We start from the raw sequence: 21,050 nt of genomic DNA, 5'->3' as shown, positions 1-21,050 counted from the left end.
TCCTGATACCTAAAGCAGAATAACTAGATTCTGTAACAGCTTTGTAACACATAGTACCAACCTTGTTAACTCTCAAGACTCTTTTTTCTGCTATGTATTCAAAATAGACTGGATGTATACCAAATGGGCATGTGTGTGGGTTGTTTTTTTTTTTTTTGAGAATGGTCATCAGAATTTCATTTTTAATGTGTGCCACTGTGTACACAGGAAAAGTAACAATAAAAGTTATCTTATATTCATAAAGGCCTGAAAACAGATGCTTAGAGTACTGTATTTCTGGGCAATTTCAAAGTTGATGATCCATCATTTAAGAGCTCCTACTACTAGTGTTTACCAGACTCAACTGATGTCAAGAGATTGGGGAGAGCATTAAGACAACTTATATGGATATACAAATGGATTTGTCAAGAATCATAACAGGGGAGTAGTTGATTATGGCAAGTATCTGCAGTTACTGTTTACTACATTTGACAAGCAGCATGTCTTGTGAGAACTACAGCAGAAAAAAAACATCACTTGCTTTAGGGAGGAGAAAAAATGGAAGGAAAACTTGAATAACTCTAGAAAAAGGTATCACCATATATTGAATAAAAGTGTGAGTGTTGGAGAAACTAACCCATAAGTAATCTAGATTCTAATATATAAATACCACTAAGAAAGTTCTAAGCAGGTAGATCTCAACAATAGTGCTGGTAGAAAGGGATGGAGAAAATCCTGACTCCAAGTGGAGTGGAGGGAATCTGATTTCTGCGTTGTAAGAGAGCCGTATTATAATCCTGGAAATCTATCTCAAATATCAGATTAATGGCACCTACAAATTATTTACCAAAAACATGATAAAACACTATTATGATAGCTTCTAACAATAGGGTGCTTTCCAGTACAGGCTCATCAGGGCCAGACTCTTTTCAAAGGACTATAAATTCAGCCCCCATATAAATTTGTTATGATCAAGAAACTCCTGAATTATTTATTTATTGGTAGATTTTATTTTTTAAAAGAATTGCTTATCAAGGATTGCCTACCTGCCTTGTTTTTTTAGTTGACTGTTATGTTGAAACATTTTTTCCACTACAGGAGTACACAATAGACGTTTTCTTCCGCCAAAAATGGAAAGATGAAAGACTAAAATTCAAGGGTCCCATGAACATTCTCCGACTGAATAATTTAATGGCCAGCAAAATCTGGACTCCAGATACATTCTTTCATAATGGAAAGAAATCAGTAGCTCACAATATGACTATGCCAAACAAGCTACTAAGAATCCAGGATGATGGTACTCTTTTATATACTATGAGGTATGAGCTTTTCTTTTCATTCCTTTTCTGTTTTTATTTCCTATACAGGTATTCTCTGGGCTATGAGCGTTCCCTTAGTGAATGTTTGAAGTTATATGATAAGCACTCCCTAGTGTTTATGAATAAGTCCTGAAATTATGAATATTGCAGCACCACGGCAGTTGTTTGCTCTTACGAATGAGCGCAGAGGCTCTGAAACATTCACCCTGCCTATTCCCTCACCCCCAGCCAGGTCTTCACAGGCACTTCACCTGTGGAGACTCACTTACCTTGCAAAGATCTTGTCTCTCATGTTTCTTTGCCTGCTTCATTGCTTCAGGTTTTCAGTGCATTCGCAGAGAACAGAGACCTAATGTACTGTGAGATCATGTGAGATCAGAAGCACGAGAACTTGTGCTGCTGATCTCACACTTAGGCCGTTATTCTTTGCGAATTGAGGCCTGGATGTTTGCAAATGGAGGCGTTCTGACCCAGCCTTAGCAGAACCAAGAAACAGACTCCTTATTCCAAAAAAATCCATCTTTGTTTAGCTCTTGTGAATTACTGGCATTCACACACTGAAAAGTCTAGGCAATAATCCTTCAAAGGATTAATTCCAGTAACAGACCTTATCAATTCCTTGGGATACTTGCCAGGCCAGGAGTTTCCAGTCCCAAAGCTGTAAATTAAGTTCTGGCAAGTAGTCTCTGAGACAGGAACCACTATAAGCAAATCTTCTAAAAGAAATCCGAACAATTGTCTCCTGCAACCACCTATTCCCTTTCTTTCTATTTATTCCCCAGCCAGGGAGGTGCCATTCAGCGTCCACGTGTGCCTTTCTTCCTGAGTCCTCAGTTGTTCTCCTCTCCTAACAACTCTGTGCATATGCACAGCCCCAAGCTGTCCTTATCTCCGACTCTGAAGGCAGCTGGGAAATGTCAGAGAGCCCTGGCTCTATCTCTGCTTCTGATACAGGGCATCCATAAGAGCCTTCCCCAGGCTCCAGGACTGGCCCAAGTTCCTCCCCAACTTCCTCATCATCCCACCGTGCACCTGGCAGGCCACAACAGGATGGAAGGCTTCAGTCCTTCAGGCCTTCCCTCTGTTTTCTGTTTCCTTGACGAAGCATGCAGGGAGACTGCATCCTGTAGGCTTTGGCAGCCCTTTGAAAAAAGCCTTTATCAGCAATAGCTTGGGAGGGGCCGGTATGTCCTTCTGAAGCTCTGTTCCTACCTGCAAAGCCTTTTTGAAAAGGACTGCCAAAGCCTATAGGGATGCAATACTCAAGCACTTTGCTGTTGAGAAAGGAGGCCTGGAGGGCTGCGTGTGGCCTTCTGGGCCTTCTTTTTCACTGGGGAGCCGCTTGATGAGGCCTCCAGCAATGAAAAAAGAGGCCCAGAAGGCTGCACGCAGCCTTTAGGATCTCCTTTCTTGCTGTAGATCCACTTGACGAGGCCGTCGGCAATGAAAAAGGAGGCCCAGAAGGCCGTGCATGGCCCTTTGGGCCCCCTTTTTCATTGCCACAGACCTCGTCAAGTGGATCTCTGGTCAGAAAGGAGGCTAGGCCTCCTTTTTTGTTGCCAGAGGCCTCATCAAGTTCTTTGCTGATGAGAAAAGAGGAAGCAGGCAAATAAACAGGCTGGAGAGGAGACAGATCTTCATAAGGTAAGTCACCCAGCATGGCAGGATGGAGGGGGAAGCAATTCTGGAGAATGAGGGTTGGTTGGGTGAGAATGAGAATGGGTTGGGGGAGGCTTTGGCTGGTTGGGGGAGGCTTTGGCTGGTCTGGTGGCCTGCTCCATCACTAGCCCCCCCCGCCCCCCCCAATGGCCTTCCCTACCCTGAGATACCTTATGTGCACTTAACTAGCTGGTCATTCGATTATTGAATGCATGGACGAAAGCAGGGAGTGAGCTCGTTCAAGGTAATAGATTCACTCCCACAAATCCTTGGGTTATGAATGGAATGGACAGCCTCCATTACATTTGTAACTCAAGGACTACCTGTATTATCTGTATGTCATGTACAGTAAAATTATACTGTATATTGACATATGATATTTGGTCTAGTGATTAAGGCACCAAGCTATAAACCAGGAGTCTGTGAGTTCTTCTCCTGCCTTAAGCATGAAAATTGGCTAAGTCAGTCATTCTCTCTCATCCAACACACCTCACAGGATTGCTGTTACGTAGAAAACAGGACAAGTAAGGTTATTAGATATGTTCAACACTTTGAATTATTTATAAAAATAATAAAAGTGAGATAAAAATATATAGAAGAAAAATTACAAGCTTCTTGCAGTAATTCAAAGATTGGGTTATATTTGAATGGGGCAACCTAACTCTTTATACTTTATTAAATGCTTCAAATAATGGCATAAAAATGAGATAGCTATCCTGAGGTAATTATAGTGTATGCCATGATCCTCTGGTATGTTTATCTCAATTTTATTATGTAATTATTTGCTTGCTTTAGTTGAAATGGTAGAAATTAAATTACCCATTGGTTTCCTCTGATTATGAAATATTTGCCTGGACTATGAATTGTTTATCCATGTGGCATAGACTTCTAATTTTTATTAGACAAGTTATGATTCTATAATTTATATGTTAATTCAGTTGGTCTTTCCTAATAAATGTGAATAAAGTACGTTTAATATTTTGACATAATAAAATAGTGTCCATTGAAGGACCCTATAATATAAAGCAGCAAATTGCATTAAATCAATATGTAGTTTAATATAAATGAATTTTGTGTTCATTCAATTAATTTTTGAGAAATTGATTTTCATGATCTCTTAGCAGAAGATAACCATGAATTGACATTTTTCCTTCTAGGCTTACAGTCCAGGCTGAATGTCCAATGCACTTAGAAGATTTTCCTATGGATGCTCATTCATGCCCATTGAAATTTGGCAGCTGTACGTAAGATTACTAACAATTCAGCCCCTATATGATAAATATATTATATTTTTTCACATAGACTTGCAAAAAATGAAAATATGATAGATTCTGAATGAAAGTCTATTAAGGTTATGAGTGATTCTTGGGAAATAATAAACATGGAAGAAAAGGAAAGAAATAAAAGTATAAAATGAAAATAGAGCAATTACAAGAAAGGAAAGTAAAAGTCTTATTTGAAAAAATAATCTAATTTTGTAATACAATGAATGTAAAGTTTAAGGAAAGATGATTTTAATGCTGCTAATAGTAGAGTGAAAATAATTTTGTTATAGTGGCACAAATATGTATGACATTTTCTAGTGGAAATGCTTGATGGAAAGATGACATGAAGGAGGCTGTGGATGAGAAAAATGCTGCAAAAATGAGGATATGGGGCAAGTCAGCATGTTGCTAATAATCCACAAACATTTTCTGGCTTGAGACCAACTAAGCAAACATTTGTTAGTTTGGACAATGGACAACAATCTGCTGTTAAAGGGGAAGATAAAGTCTATGTACCTGAGATAGGAGAAACATTAGACAATGTCTTATATGTTTCTGAATTAGATCATAATCTGTTGAGTACTTCCAGGTTTGATCGTCAAGGGTATAGTTTACAGATTAACAGAGTTGGAAGGGACCTTGTAGGTCATCTAGTCCAACCCCCCCCACCCAAGCAGGAGACCCTATACCATTTCTGACAAATGGCAGTCCAATCTCTTCTTGAAAGTCTCAAGTGATGAACAGCATGAAATACTTTTTTGCTGGAGGACAATACTCCATAAGGAAGGGTGGAAGAATTTGTGCACTAGGAAAGCAGGAGAATGGTTATGCGTGAACACTTGGAAACACTTACCCACATGACAATGTGTACATTTAGGGCATAGGAGATTGGGGCATGTGAGTTGCAGAGTATTGCAGAAGATGCCAGCCCTAGGTAAGGGGCGTAAGCCAAAGCCAAAGCCAAAGCAGTGCAAGAGGTACTTAGGGTGTGCTGTTTGTAAGGAGGCAAAATCGATGGTGTATCCTATGAGTAGGAAAAACTCAAGGCAAGCAAACAGAGTTATATGTAGGAGACCTGAAAGATGGTCATAGTCATTGCCTAAGAAAAAACAAAATAAATGGAGGAAGTTAAAGAGAATGTCAGGCAGACAGAGAAATCAGACTGAACTGGATACAGAAAGTGAAGGAATTCAGCCAAGAGACCGTAAGCTGGATGTAATGGAAAATAATGAGACAGAGTGTACAGCAGAGGTAGTATTTGACTATTTTGAGACAACCCAGCAGCAAAATACAGTAAACAGAGGTTGTCTTTCAAATAGTGGTTTATATACAAGGAATATATACATATACATACTAGGCAAAATCAGGATCAATCATTAACTATAGCATGGAAGCACACACGGAGAGAGGGACTCCCTCACAGTGCTTTTCTTATATATACAGCCTCTTAAAGTCGTATCAGCCCAAAAACCTTGCTGACTCATTCCCTGCCTTATATCATTGTAGCAGCTGGACACTCCTCCCCTTTAAAGCTGAACAGCCAAATGCTTTAACATATTCATGATGCCTTCTCTCTCTATTATGTCCTTGCCTCCTACTTCACTATCTACTCTCACTGCTACAAAGACTCTGTACACCAGTGGTGGGATTCAAAATTTTTTACTACCGGTTCTGTGGGCATGGCTTGGTGGTCGTGTGACTGGGTGGGCGCGGCTGGGTGGTAATGTGACTGGGTGGGTGTAGCCAAGTCAAGTCATGGCTTCCTGCATATGTCTTATTTAGCAGGTCTGGTAGCATTATGTAAAGGGTTATTATTTTGGGTAATATTTAATGGTTTTTAAATTTTTTAATAACTGGGATTAGATTGTTAACTGGGATTAGATTTGGATTATTAAAGAGAGGGATGAGGGGGATTTAGATTAAAAAAAGGGAGATTATATACTTACATTGTTAGGCATTTCTATTCATTTTTACTTGATCTTTGTCAATTAATAAGAGCTGAAGGTTTAGAGATAAGTTAATAGAAAATGGGGTGCTTACATGAGCCATGAAAAACCAGCTAGGTGACTTTGGGCTAGACACTCTCCCTCAGCCCAAACTAACTCACAGGGTTGATATTGGGGAAAAATAGGAAGGAATATTAAATAGGTTCACTGTTTTGAGTTATTTGTAAACAATAATAAAGGCGGGATAAAAATTAAATAAATAAAACAAGAAAGCTATAATTCACATAACTCAGAAGAACAAAATGCAATTTTTAATCAGGAATTTGCTGGTAAGGCGGGGGTGGGGAGGAAGCATTTCATTTGCAAATAACTCAGGTCATTTATAAATCTTTTATCCTAAGAATGGGAGAAAATACAAACTTGTTAGACTGCTGTCCAAAGGCCTTGACTTGCTAAGCCCAGCAAAAGAAAAAGGTAGATAGGAGTTAGAGCAACAAATGCCGGAGCATAGGGTAAGCTGACCAGACGTCCCACTTTTGGCAGGACAGTCCCACTTTTGGCAAATTTGTCCCGCGTCCCGTGGTGTTTTTAAAAAGCCCTGCTTTTTCCTGCAGAGGCAACAACTTTCAAGACATGTGGACTTCAACTCCCAGGATTCCCAGCCACGGCTTCCTGTGCTCCACTGTGATTGGCTCCCTCTGGCCTCCTCTCAAAAAGAGAGATTTGCCATTGGTTGCACAGATGGGGCACGCTGGCAATTGGGTGTTGCTAGGGAGACGGAGGCGTGTCCTGCTCTGCCTGGGCCCTGTTCGACTCTCCGACCTTGCACCTGCCTGGCGCTGGCGGATGAAGTTCCCTCAAGCCAAGCCCGTCCCGACGGCAGGGAGCAGCCGAGCCCTCATAGCAAGGTGGGTGCGTGGGAAGGCCCGGGGGTGTCGCTCAGTTCCCACAGGAGGAGGAAGGTCTCCGCGCCTGGACTGGGCCGCGAAGAGTGTGTCAATTGCCTCGGCCTGCTGTCCACCTAGCAGGACTGTCCTGCGGCCACCTCCCACCCACGCAGCACCAGCCTACCCTAACCCATCTGGAGAAAGAGTGATGGAGAGAAAGAGGGGGACAGAAAATGATGAAGGAGAGAAAAAGAGATGAAGGAGAGAAAGTGGGGGGAGAAAGATGGAGAGAAAGAGAGGGAGGGAGAAAGAGAGATTAAGGAGAGAAAGATGGAGAGAAAGATGAAGGAGAGAAAGAGAGATGAAGGATAGAAGGAGAAAGATGAAGACGAGAAAGGGGGGAGAAAGAGAGGGAGGGAGAAAGAGAGATTAAGGAGAGAAAGATTGAGAGAAAGAGAGGGAGGGAGAAAGAGATTAAGGAGAGAAAGGTGGAGAAAGAGATGGAGAGAAAGAGGGAGGGAGGGAGAATGGATTTTTTCTGGTAATTGGTTTAACAAGCACGGCACTGAAAAAGTGACTTATGACTGTTTTTTCACACTTAAGAACATTGCAGCAAACAGTCATTAGGGCAAAGAAGCTATGTTACATGACCACCTGGACATGCCCACCCGGTCACATGAAGCACCGCAGTTGTGACATGAGTGACATGGTTATTAAAAATGCTGCAACAGGGATAAATGATGACCGGTCATAAGTGTGAGGACTGGTCAAAAGTGTGAGAACCTGTCAGAAATCACTTTTTTCAGTCCTCTGGGTAGTCCCTATATGCATAGGGACTACCCAGACGGCTGAAAAAAAGTGATTTCTGACAGGTTCTCACACTTTTGACCAGTCCTCACACTTATGACCGGTCATCATTTATCCCTGTTGCAGCATTTTGTGCGTAGGGACTATTCGGAGGCCTGAAAAAGTTATTTTTGACCTGTCCTCACACTTTTGACTGGTCCTCACACCTACAACTGTCCTCACATTTTACATTTTGCACCCTATCTTATAACCGTGGTGAAGAGAAGCAGTTGTGAAATAAGTGACATGGTTGTTAAAAATGCTGCAACATAAATGTGAGGATGGTCATAAGTGCGAGGACCGATCATAAATTACTTTTTTTAGCCCTCTGAGTAGTTTCTATGCCCATAGCCAGGGCCACCCGGTCACATGAGCAGCTAGCCACACCCACTCAGTCACATGACCACCAAGCCACACCCCAAAATAAGCCACGCCCACAGAACCGGTACTAAAAAAATTAGAACACCCCCCCACCCCGGTCAATGGTGTCCCACTTTACCAATGTTAAAATCTGGTCACTATAGCATAGGGGCCATCAAATAGTATCTGTTTGGATTTTCCAGCAATCTTTCATTTTATCAAACAAAAAGAAATTTACAGAACTCAATGAATGTGTATCAGACATTTGCTCTGCTAACAGGAAGATATCCCCACCATATTCAGTTGTACATGAGGCAAAGCAGAGATTGTCTTACATTTAAAATGTAAGTCAGTGGTTAGTACAATATATCATACAGACTGGGTGTGGAGTAAGCTTTAAAGACAACCATTGTTACCTAACTGAGAACAGAGAATTGCTTCAGAAAAATTATTTGAATTTGATTGTGGAGAAGATAAAGAAAAGACAGCGAAGAATTGCAATCACAGAAATAAATATTGCATAAATATATGACCCAGAAAACAGAACCGGGAGATCCAGATGCTATTCGTAAAGGGGTGGGGTGTGGGGTGGGCAAATGTAAGCTTACAGCTATGGTAAATCAGTCCAGCTGTGCATGTTGCATATAGGCCAAGCTATTAAGCCATTAAAGCCACACCTGGTGAAATGTATACACATACATTCGTAAAGAATTCAAGAAGTTACCCATTTTGGTTCTTGCTCAAGTGCTAAAAAATAATAAAGAATATGTGGCTTTAGTAAGGAATACATTGGGAAGAAAACCTCAAAGACTTTCCACAGACAATAGGGGTACATACATAGTAGCCAATATTAAAACCTACCTGAAAAAGAAAAGGATTAGGCATAAAACCACACTGTGGCCTATACCTTGGAAGAGAAAGTTGTGGCAGAGTAATTATTCTGTGATTGAGAAGATGAGGTGTCTGCAGCAAGATGCAGACTGGAAGACAAATACTGAGGTAAAGCAACTCATGTAGCCAAGTACTTGGAGAGCAAGCTCCCAATAAAAGCCTCAGATACAATTCTTACAAGCTAAAACACAGAAGGAAGGAAGCCTAAACTAATAACAAAGGGGAACTGCAGAGGTAAGAAAAGAGAGGGAATTTTTGATACTCACAACTGGTCATTTTTGGACTGTTTTCCAGCCACTTTCATGCTGTTTTTGGGTGGTTTTCCACCTGAAAATTAGGCAAAAAGTGGCTAAAAATAGGCCAAAAAATGAGCCAAAAACTGGCTGTTTTTTGACCCATTTTTCAGCCATTTTTGGGCTGTTTTCCAGCCATTTTCATGCCGTTTTTCAGGTGATTTTTTGCCCAAAAAATAGGCCATAAAATGGCAAAAAAATAGGCCAAAAACAGCCAAAAAAATGAGCCAAAAATGGCCATTGTTACCCATTTTGGGGGCTGTTTTTCAGCCATTTTCATGTTGTTTTTTGGGTGGTTTTTTGCTCTGAAAACAGCCAAAAAATGGCGACCAGGGCAAGCAGAGATTGTATTTTACCAGTTAAGTGAACCAGGTCAAATTTCCGCTACAGGTTCACCCGAACTGGTCCAGCAATGGGAAGAAAATAACTAAAATCAGCTAGGTGCAGCAGGATCTGCAAAGTACAGGGTAGTGGGAGCTCTGCATAGTGATGCCAGGGTGGTTGGCTATAATGTGGAGCAGGAGACAGCATTCAGCAGCAATAGCGGTGCTGGGGCTGAAGTAGATGCCTGGGTAAAATGAGACTGCTAAAGACCCCAGACTTATGCCTACGATTACAAGGTTGTGCAGGGCAGCCAAAAAGGCATATATGTGGAGTAGATATGTGGGGGGGGAGTGAGGTGAACTATCCCTATGGATGCATAGCAGGGTTGAAATCTAATTTTTTTTGCTACCTACTCTGTGGGTGTGGCTTGGTTGATGGGTGTGTCCTATGACTGAGTGGATGTGGCCAACTCAATGTCACTCACAGCCATGCCCACTCAGTCACAACGCCCCCCACCAAGCCACGCCCACAGAACCCAGTAGGGAAAAAAAATTCTTTTCCCTTTCCCTCGCCACCTGTTCTCCCTTCACCTAGGCCCTGGAGCCGCCACCTGCCTCAATGGGGTCGGGGAATGTACCATATTTGTACCATAAAATATTTGTACAGTTGTACATAATTATAAAATAATTAAGTAGAAGTCTAAATACAACTTTAAGGGTACATCAAATCTGAGGCCTAGAACAGTGGTCACTGACTGGTGGTCCATGGACCACTGGTGGTCTGCAGAGAAATCTTTGTATTTTTGCATTTTTTATATTGCACTCATCCTCAAGCTACGGCCCCTGGGCCGGAAATGGCCAAGAGCAATTAATTCAGCCCATGCGCGGGAACACAAAGCTGCACTGCCCACATCACCCTGCCCACCTGCCGACCCCCACTCTTAAGGCTGAGCGCAAACCTCACCTTGAGTAGAGCGGTGCAAGCCACATGAGCTGGAACTGGAAGGTAAGACCAAGAACTTGCCGCGCTCAGCCAAACAGCTGCCTAGGAGGGGAGGTTCAGCCACTTGGGACTCAGAACAGTAAACGGCATCCAGTCTGGGGAGCAGCTGGAGTTTGCTGTCCATTACGGATGCTAGCTCACCCCCCTGCAAATTCTCGTCTCTTGAGTGCTCACTGAAACGGCGGCGGAAACTTCGGCTGGGCTCCTCAAGAGACAAGAGTTTGCAGGGGGCTGATCTAGCATCCACAATGGAAAGCAAACTCTGGCTGCTCCCTGGACCAGACGCCATTTAATGCTCCAAGCCCCAAGCGGCAGGAGATGAAAAATATGGTATTATACAAAAATAAATTGTAACAAGGTAAGATAATACATTTTTTTTATTTTTCAATTACATAAGAAAAACCAATTCATTTGATAACATGAGCATATGTTGATAAACAGGTTTTGGAAATAAAGTGCCTCATTTACCACAAAAGAAACATACATATTTTAGTCAAGTAGTAACAAGTTAAATTATCTAGTTTGTTCTGATACCTAAATTGTGAAGATACACAGGTGAAGATTTAAACTTGAAGGTATGCAAAGAGAGATTTAAAGATGTAGCTTTTGATAAACCATTATTTTATTGCAGATAGAAAATCCAGTAATAGTGAAGAAAACATCTACTGCAAATTGTAATATTGAGCCCACATATTTATAATAGATTGAACATTCAAATGAGATTTTTGCTTTTTCCCAATTATGCATTGTAACAGATTGATAAATCTTGTTTTTTGGTGGGAAAAGCAAGCAGCATCTCTGCATGGTTACAAGCCAATCTAATCTCACCAACTTTTCTTCTGACCTTGTCCATTTCTAGCTCTCATTTCAGCTGACGAAGTCAATTCAATTTGAACTTTATTGTCAGAGTACAACATGTGTACAAGGAGATTGGTTGAGCCTTCCTTTGTGCACCCCCCTAACCCAGTACAATTCACAATGAAAGACAGTAAAAGAATTTGCCTTTTTAGTGGATGAACTTAAGAAATATCAGATACAGTTTAGATGGGATGTTCCAGCTGGTTTAACAGTGAATTATAAAGGAAGAAAGTATTGCCTTAGTACAGTTCTTAAAGCAAGAGACTTTTATATTAATGTATTTTTTTTAATTTGAATTTATATCCCGCCCTTCTCCGAAGACTCAGGGCAGCTTACACAGTGTTAAGCAATAGTTTTCATCCATTTGTATATTATATACAAAGTCAACTTTTATTGCCCCCAACAATCTGAGTCCTCATTTTACCTACCTTATAAAAGATGGAAGGCTGAGTCAACCTTTTGTTTTTATTTCATTTTGTCACAAATAAAACAACATATCATACACAATAAAACAACATATCATACACAATACACAAACATTGTCATAAATAAAACATTGTCATAAATAAAACAACATATCATGAAGAAAATATATATATGTAAGTAAAAAAAAATATGCATCAGCTATATTAATTTGATATAATGAAGGGAACAATAGGACAGAACGGTAGGCACTTTTGTGCTCTTATGCACGCCCCTTATAGTCCTCTTAGGAATGGGGTGAGGTCAATAGTAGACAGTTTTTGGTTGAAGATTTTGGGATTTTGAGTAGAGACTATGGAGTCAGGTAATGCGTTCCAAGCATTAACAACTCTATTACAGAAGTCATATTTTCTGCAATCAAGTTTGAAGCGGTTGACATTAAGCTTGAATCTATTTTTTGCTCTTGTATTATTGTGATTGAAGCTGAAGTAGTCTTTTACAGGAAGGATATTGCAATAGATGATTTTGTGTGTTAAACACAGGTCATGTTGAAGTCGACGGAGTTGTAAATTTTCTAATCCCAGGATTTCAAGCCTGGTGGTATAAGATACAATACAGATAAAAACACTGATAAAAATCTTATTAAATTTGGCCCCTAGATTAAAATACATAAAACCATAAAACCCCATTTAAAATTACGAATAATAATACTAATTCTATGCCAGTCCTGCACTGAAGAATAAATACGTCTTCAGCTCATGGCGGAAGGTCCGGAGATCAGGAAGTTGACGAAGTCCTGGGGGAAGCTTGTTCCAGAGGGTAGGGGCCCCCACAGAGAAGGCCCTCCCTCTGGGGGCTGCCAGCCGACATTGTTTGGCTGATGGCACCCTGAGGAGGCCCACCCTATGGGAGCGCACAGGTCGGTGGGCGGCAAACAGTGGCAGAAGGCGATCCCGTAGATAACCCGGTCCTAAGCCATGGAGCACTTTAAAGGTGGTAACCAACAGCTTGAAGTGCATCCAGAAGACCACAAGCAGCCAGTGCAGCTTGCGCAGGAGAGGTGTTATATGGGAGCTACGAGTGGCTCCCTCTATCACCCGCGCAGCCGCATTCTGGACCAACTGAAGCCTCTGGGTGCTCTTCAAGGGGAGCCCCATGTAGAGAGCATTGCAGTAGTCCAGGTGAGAAGTGACGAGAGCATGAGTGACTGTGCATAGGGAATCCCGGTCTAGAAAGGGGCGCAACTGGCGAATCAGGCATACCTGATAAAAAGCTCTCCTGGAGACAGTCGTCAGATGTTCTTCAAAGGACAACCACCCATCCAGGAGAACACCCAAGTTGCTCACCCTCTCCATCAGGGCCAATGACTCGCCCCCAACAGTCAGCCACGGCTGCAGCTGGCTGTACCGGGATGCCGACATCCACAGCCACTCCGTTTTGGAGGAGTTGAGCTTGAGCCTGTTTCTCCCCATCCAGACCCGCACGGCCTCCAGACACCGAGTCAGCACTTCGACAGCTTCGTTGAGGTGGCCTGGGGTGGAAATATACAGCTGAGTGTTATCAGCGTACAGTTGGTAATTCACCCCAAAACCACTGATGATCTCACCCAGCGGCTTCATATAGATGTTGAACAGGAGAGGGAGAGAACCGACCCCTGTGGCACCCCACACATGAGGCGCCTCGATCTCTGTCCTCCTGCCAACACCGTCTGTGACTGTCATGTCCCACTCCTCCGCTGACGGCCGGGTCAGGGAAATCCGAATCAGGTGTGCCTCTGCAGCTCTGCCAAAATCCTAGCAAAGTCCTCAGGGCAGGCAGGAGACCAGAAAGTGACTTCAGCAAGATATGTTTAGACTTTGCTTAAAACAGAGAATGCCAGAAAGCAGATCCTTTATATAGGCCATGGGGTGTGGCTCCATGACTCATCACTTATCCAGGCCTGCCCCTCCCTTCCTTCTGTTGCCTCCGCCTATCAAGTCTTCTGACGCGAGGGTCACTCCAGTCGGCAGCTGTTGGTAATTGACCTCCCTCAGGCTCACATGCTGTGGAGGAGGGGGAGGGGTCTAGTTGCTCCGTTTGCCTGGGCATGGAGCCAGAGCTGGGGGCTGGAGGTATTTCTTCCTCTTCAGCCTGTCTGGGCATGGAGCCAGGGCTGGGGCCGGGAGGCATACTAGGACATTCCTCCATGTTCGGAAGCAGATAAGAAGACCCCGGCTGAGGTGAGATCGGACGAGAAAACAACAGTGATCGGTCGGAGAGATAGGAGGAGAACCACCGAAAAACGGTTCCTCCCACTCCCAAACTCCCCAGCCGGCACAGCAGGATACCATGGTCGATGGTATCAAAAGCCACTGAGAGATCTAAAAGAACCAGGGCAGAGGAATAACCTCTGTCCCGAGCCCTCCAGAGATCATCAACCAATGTGACCAAAGCCGTCTCTGTGCTATACCCAGGCTGAAAGCCGGACTGGAACGGGTCCAGATAGACCGTTTCATCCAGGTACTTGGGTAACTGATGTGCCACCACACTCTCAATAACCTTCACCACAAAGCGAAGGTTGGAGACGGGACGGTAGTTTCCCAAAACAGCTGGGTCCAGGGAAGGCTTCTTGAGAAGGGGCCTCACCACCGCCTCTTTCAAGGCGGTAGGAACAACACCCTCCATCAAAGAAGTGTTAATAATCCCCTGGAGCCAGCCAGGGGATTATTCAGGGAGTTCAATCGAAGAGTATCTCATCAAGTAAAATCAGCAAATGAGTGAGTCTGTCCCAAACCGGCATTGATGTTAAAAAAGTCCAGTCCAGTTGACTAATTGGGATCCGTCATATGATAAAAATAGGACAGTAGCTCTTCCATGGTAGATTGTTAACACCATCAATATTCTCAATATTCTCACCCCCCACACCCCACTCCAAACCACCATGTGTGGGAGGGGAGGAGTCAGGATCAAGTAGGCCCCAGGGAACAATTATTATTATTATTTATTAAATTTTAAATTTTCAAGCCCCATTTAAGGCCCTCCAAGTCTCATGATGGTCCTGAACTGTCCAAATGAACAAAACGGGTCCAAAGGTCCAAAAACACATCCCGAGGGGAAAGAGGGAGAGGGGAGGGGCAACCGGCGCCGGCGCCATCGAGGAAGCTCCACCGCCACCGCGGCCGTCTTCCTCACCGCCACGGCCGCACCCCCCCCATACGCCCAGAACTCCGTGGGAGGACCTTGCTGGGGGGTTGCAGATTCCGCCGCTGTTTCCGCCAAGGAAAACCCCCGTCGTCGTCGGCAGAAAACACCGCAGGGAAGGAAGAAGGCCAGGACGCCGCTCCGCCCCACGCCTCAAAATGGCCACCGCCTTTTCGCTGCTCACCCCCCCAGCTCCGTTCTCAGCAGCCGCAAGTTTCCAGGGGTCCAAAAACCCCTCCCACAGCTGCCGAGAAGATATTCTTACTGGGCCAGGGGGTACAGACGACTAAGGCGGCAGCTACGGCACTCCATCGGCTGGGACGCCTTCACTCTGCCTCTCCGCACTCTCAACGAGCCGCCATCTTGGGCATGTGCAGAACCTAATCTTTTGTATGCTCTAGTTAGTAGTTTAGAGTTTTTGGAAAAGAAGCTGCGTAAAATTAGGCTTACAACTCTTAGAGCCTTTTTTGCTATGTAGTTACAGTGGGCTTTGGCATTAAGATCATTTGATATGAAAACTCCAAGATCTTTGACTGGGTGTGGGTCGTCAGTAAGGTAATGACCATCAAGTTTGTACTTGTTGATAGGATTCTTTTTTCCAATATGTAAGACTGAGCATTTGCTGGTTGAGATTTGGAGTTGCCAAGTTTTAGACCAATCGGAAACTAAGTCAAAGTCTTCTTGAAGGGTAGAAGTATTGTTTGTGGTATTAAATAGTTTGACATCGTCAGCAAAGAGAACACAATAACTTGAGATGAGGTCACAGAGATCATTTATGTATAGTATGAAGAGCGTTGGTCCAAGAACACTACCTTGGGGAACGCCACTTTTGACAGGAACAGGATTTGATATAGCGTTGCCAATTTTGACCACTTGTTGTCTGTTTGACAGGAAGGCATTTATCCAATTGTGAAGAGGTCCTGAAATGCCGTAGGATTTTAGTTTGAGGAGTAGTTTATCATGAATCAAACTACTGAATAAAAAGCTTTGCAGAAGTCTACGTAGATTGCATCTATTTCTTTTCCTTGATCAAGGTTGTTAGTCCATATGTTTTTACCTTGGAACTTGAACTTGCAGTAATTGCAAGCAGCTGTGTTAATAACAGACAGACTTAGACTGCTGAGCCACCAGAGGCCCTATTAAAGGCTGGAAATCCTTTGTTGCTAGAAGCTAAGTTGATTGGTATCGAGATGGCAAAAGAATGGGATAAGGATGTAATACAAATACAAGATAAGGGGAGGGGAGGAGAAATATTGAAGAAAATAGGGGAATTAAAAGAACAAGGAGAGATTCGTGCAGCTTCCAAATTAAAGGGTGTTTCTGTCTGTGGGAAAGGATAAAAAATTTTTTTTGAATATAATAAAAGAAGAAAGTTAAAATAATAATTTAAATATTGGAGATGTGATTGTAATGATGTTATTTGTTTATATATGGTTTAATTGCTAATAATTGATTTATTTTGGATATAAGTTGGAGATGTAATTTTAGTAATGTTATTTGATTAATTAAGAGTGAGAAATATAATTGGAATTTTATTGTTAAGAAAAGTAACTGGTTAAGGATTTAGAAAATGTTTATTAATTTAAATGTTGGAATTATATATGTTGAGATTGTTTAGAAAATGTTTAGAATACAATGTTGGGAATATGGGAATGAATTGGAGTTAAAGGTTAAATTTAAACAAATTAAAAGGATGATGTTTATTTGATGGACGTATAAAAATGGACTATAAGTTATATTTCCTAATTGACTTTTGATCGCCAAATATATTTTAGAAAGCAAACATGGATTATATTGAAGAATAACTCTTGATGGTCTAATATCAGAAGTTGGAATACCACTTATCGTTGAAGAATGGATAGTAAAATTTATAAACTTAGATGGCAACATGGAAATATCATATTTGAAGGACTGTTTATGCAAGATATATATAGGAATGGAGAAGATAGACTGATATTTAAAAATTGGACTGAAAGACTAAAAAGTTAAATAGTTTATGAATGGAAAGATTGTAAATTGTATTGCTACAATCCTTTCTTCATTTTTATGGAAAAGGGGAGTTAAGGGCTTAGAAAGGGGTGGGAGCTTTTGGATGATTAGTATATTTTAGTTTGTGATTGTTGACATTATACCCTGTATTTGCTCTGGGAAGTCTGGAGGGAGGGAGGGGGGGAAGGAGGGAAGGGGGAGGGAAGAGGGTTAGGGTGGGAGGGATTGGGGGGGATGTATGGGGAAAGAATTTTGTAAAACTTTTTTAATAAAAAAATGATGACAATATGCATGCAGTTACACAATTATTTAGATGAAAGTCACAGCATTTGTATCATGATGTAATGGCAGACATTTCATCATTTGCTCCCCCTTGTCTCCCTTCCTCTCCCTTGCACGAACACCTACAGTATGCTTTCTGGAATATTTTAAAGCTACCACACACCTCAGCCAGAAAACAAAATGTGTGCCAACAAATAACTGTCTGTATTCTCTGGCTTTAATAGGCTTGCTTAAGGGAGCTCATGAAGAGACAATGAAGATTCCAGATATTCCGAAAGAGAGGGGGGAATACCAAAGTGAAATAGAGGAATTGGATAATTTTGCTGAGTGAATAAATCCATGGTCAATGCCCCCAAAATGAGTATCAGCAGAAGTTCAAAGGAATTTATGGAAAAATATGCTGATATTATAATTGATCAGGATCTCTCTTTGGATTGAAAGACAAAGACTCTAGGGATCTTAGTTTTGTGTCTTATTATTATTCACAGTAATTGAAATTTCTCTGTTTAATATCTAGGTAATTCTCTGTGTTTTGTCTGAATCATTGTAATGGTGTATGAAATCAGTTTCCCCCTTTCTAAAAATACTTAAAACAATAACATGTTCATCACCAACATTTATGTTTAAAAGAAGCCTAACCACATACTTTTTCCTCCTTATTATGCTAACCTAAGTCTGCTGTTTGATATATGGCATATATCTTACATTGAAGACATACGTTCATTTAGAAAAATTAATGGAACTTCTTTGTCTATACTGAAGAAAACAAGAACAATGTATAACCTAATTTCAACAGAATAACAGAGTTGGGAGAAACCTTGGAGGTCTTCTAATCCAACTTCCTGATCAAAGCAGGAGACCATTTCAGATAAGAGTTTGTCCAGTCTCTTCTTAAAAGCCTCCAGTGATGGAGCACCCATAATTTCTGAAGGCAAGCCAATTGTTAATTGTTCTCACTTTTACAAAGTTTCTCCTTAGTTCTAGGTTGCTTCTTTGCTTGATTAGTTTTCATCCATTGTTTCTTGTCTTGCCTTCTGGTGCTTGGAAAAATAGGTTGACTCCCTCTTCTTTGTGGCAGCTTCTCAAATATTGGAACAGTGCTATCATGTCATACCTTAGTTGTTTTCACTAGATGAGATATACCCAATTCCTGCACCTGTTCTTCATATGTTTTAGTCTCCAGACCCTTAATCATTTTAGTTGCTCTTTTCTGCATTATTTCCAGTGTCTCAACATCTTTTTTATAATGTGGTGACCAAAATTAGATGCAGTATTCCAGGTGTGGTCTTACTAAGGTTTTATAAAGCAATACTAATACTTCATGTGATCTTGATTCTATCCCTCTATATATGCAACCAATTGCATTAACTTTTTTGGCTGCTGCCACACACTGATGGTTCATGTTTAAGTGATTGTGTCGAGCCCTGGCCGGGTTCAATACATGTGAGGGGGGGAGAGTGGGAAATGCAATGGCAGGAACTACTACTTGTACCGGCATCAGAATGGTGGTGGGATGCATGGGATGAGAGGATGGGGCGGGAACTACTACTTGTACCAGCATCAGAATGGTGGTGGGATGAGAGGATCAGCACTGAGAGGCTGTCGGAGAGATCCTGGGCTCCTAGTGGCAAGGGCGGAGAAGCTTTCGGCAATAGCTTGTGTCTGCTTGTGATGATATTCTATGCCCGTACCCCGAACACCGGCTCCGAAACCACCTCCAGGAGGGGATAGCATGAGGGGAAGACTGTGAGCAACACCCAAGCAGTCCCAGGTGATGTAGACCCTAGCAGCAGATGCTGAGACAACAACCAGAGAGGTTGAGGTTACACTGAGTCCAGGACTGTTCCCAGTAGTATCTGGGGATAGCGACGACAAGGAACCCGATGACCTGATCGTGAGTAACCCCATTTGACCCTTTGTAATTCCTGTTGTCCTCAGGAACTCTCAATCTTCTATGAGGATCAACTATGGGGCTTTGGTAGATTCCGGATGCATGCGGTGTTTGATCCGAGGTGCTGTGGTGACTGAACTGGGGGTCCGCAGGGTACGGATGAAAACCCCTATCAAGTTTGAACAGATGGATGGGTCTTTACTGGGGGGAGTACTGGCTACTCATGTAACTGAACAACTGCAGTTAGAGATCGGTGAACATCGTGAAAGTATTTGGTTCATTGTAGTCAAAACAATGATCAAGCTGATCATATTGGGTCTAGCCTGGCTAGATAAATGGGAACCCACAATATGGTGGGAAGGGAGCTTCCGAAAGCGGAGGTTGCTACTTGGCCCGGAGCCACCTGTGACTAACCAAGTTAAAGAGGAAATAGAGGAAAGGGAGAAGTCAAGGTTATCTCTAACAGAACCAGGGTTCCCAAGTGTATACCAGGATTTGGCTGCTGTGTTCAGTGAGGAAAAGTGTGAACAGTTACACCCCCCACCCCACATAGGTCGACTGATTGTACTATCAAGTTAATCCCAGGGGCAAAGTTGCCAAAACCTCGTATGTACTCGACTCCTAAAGAGCTAGAGGAGTTAAGACGATACATAGTTAAGAATCTAGCATGAGGTTTTATTAAGCCCAGCAGATCCTGGATGACAGCACCTGTTCTTTTTAGAGAGAAGAAAGATGGGGTTTATGTTCGTATGTTGACTTCCGTGGTCTTAACGGTGTTTGTGTGGAGCATCTCTACCCGTTGCTATTGATGAAAGACCTGCTGGCTACTCTGGCAACAGGCCGTATTTTCACCAAGCTTGACCTATGAGAAGCTTATTATAGGGTGTGGATCAGGCCTGGGGATGAATGGAAAACCACATTCAACTATACTCTAAGGAGATACCAGTTTCAGGTTATGCTGTTTGGGTTGGAAGGAGCCCCCACAGTGTTCATGCAATTGATCAATGAGATGTTGCATGAACACTTATATCGCGGGGTCCTTTTAATCTACACGCAAATATGGAAGAGCATACCCATTTGGTTCACCAAGTACTTGAGAAACTATTAGTGGCCAAACTATTCGTGAAACTCTCAAAATGTGAGTTTCACCAAACAAAAATAGACTATCTAGGTTATAGAATCTCAGGGGAAGGGGTGGAAATGGATCCCCAAAAAGTCCAGGCAGTATAGGAATGGCAAGCCCTAAGGACCTGGAAACAGTTACAGAGCTTCCTTGGGTTTGCTAATTTCTACAGGCAGTTTATTCCTTCCTTTGCTAGAGTAGCCTTGCCCTTAACGCAGCTACTTAAAACCAAACCCGCAAAGGAAAAACCTAGGTTAGGACAATCACTACAGTGGACCCCTGAGTGTCAAAGGGCATTTGAGGAACTGAAGGGGCTTTTCACTCATGAGCCGGTCCTCAAACACCCTGATCCCACACAATCCTTTATAGTGCAGGCAGATGCCAGTGATGTGGCTGTGGGGGCCGTTCTATTACAGAGAAATGACCAAGGCTGCTTGCAACCCTCTGCGTACACTTCTCAGAAAATAATCCAAATGGAACGAGGTTGGGCAATCTGGGAAAAAGAAGTGTTTGCTGTGAGGTGGGCGCTTCTG

At 42.5% G+C, this 21,050-nt stretch overlaps 1 protein-coding gene across 1 annotated transcript in view; it reads left to right on the top strand.

Moving 5' to 3' along the window:
- LOC131203524 (gamma-aminobutyric acid receptor subunit alpha-2) overlaps positions 1-21,050 on the top strand; it is a 551,171-nt gene that overhangs the window by 351,881 nt on the left and 178,240 nt on the right. The window contains exons 5-6 of the mRNA XM_058193827.1: positions 1,078-1,298; positions 4,115-4,197. Of these exons, the coding sequence (XP_058049810.1) occupies positions 1,078-1,298; positions 4,115-4,197 (304 nt within the window). The remainder of the gene's footprint in view (positions 1-1,077; positions 1,299-4,114; positions 4,198-21,050) is intronic.

Source organism: Ahaetulla prasina, chromosome 8 (genome assembly GCF_028640845.1).
Source record: "Ahaetulla prasina isolate Xishuangbanna chromosome 8, ASM2864084v1, whole genome shotgun sequence".
NCBI lineage: Eukaryota > Metazoa > Chordata > Lepidosauria > Squamata > Colubridae > Ahaetulla > Ahaetulla prasina.
Note: the sequence above shows the minus strand (reverse complement) of the source record. Positions and strands in the feature narration are given on the sequence as shown.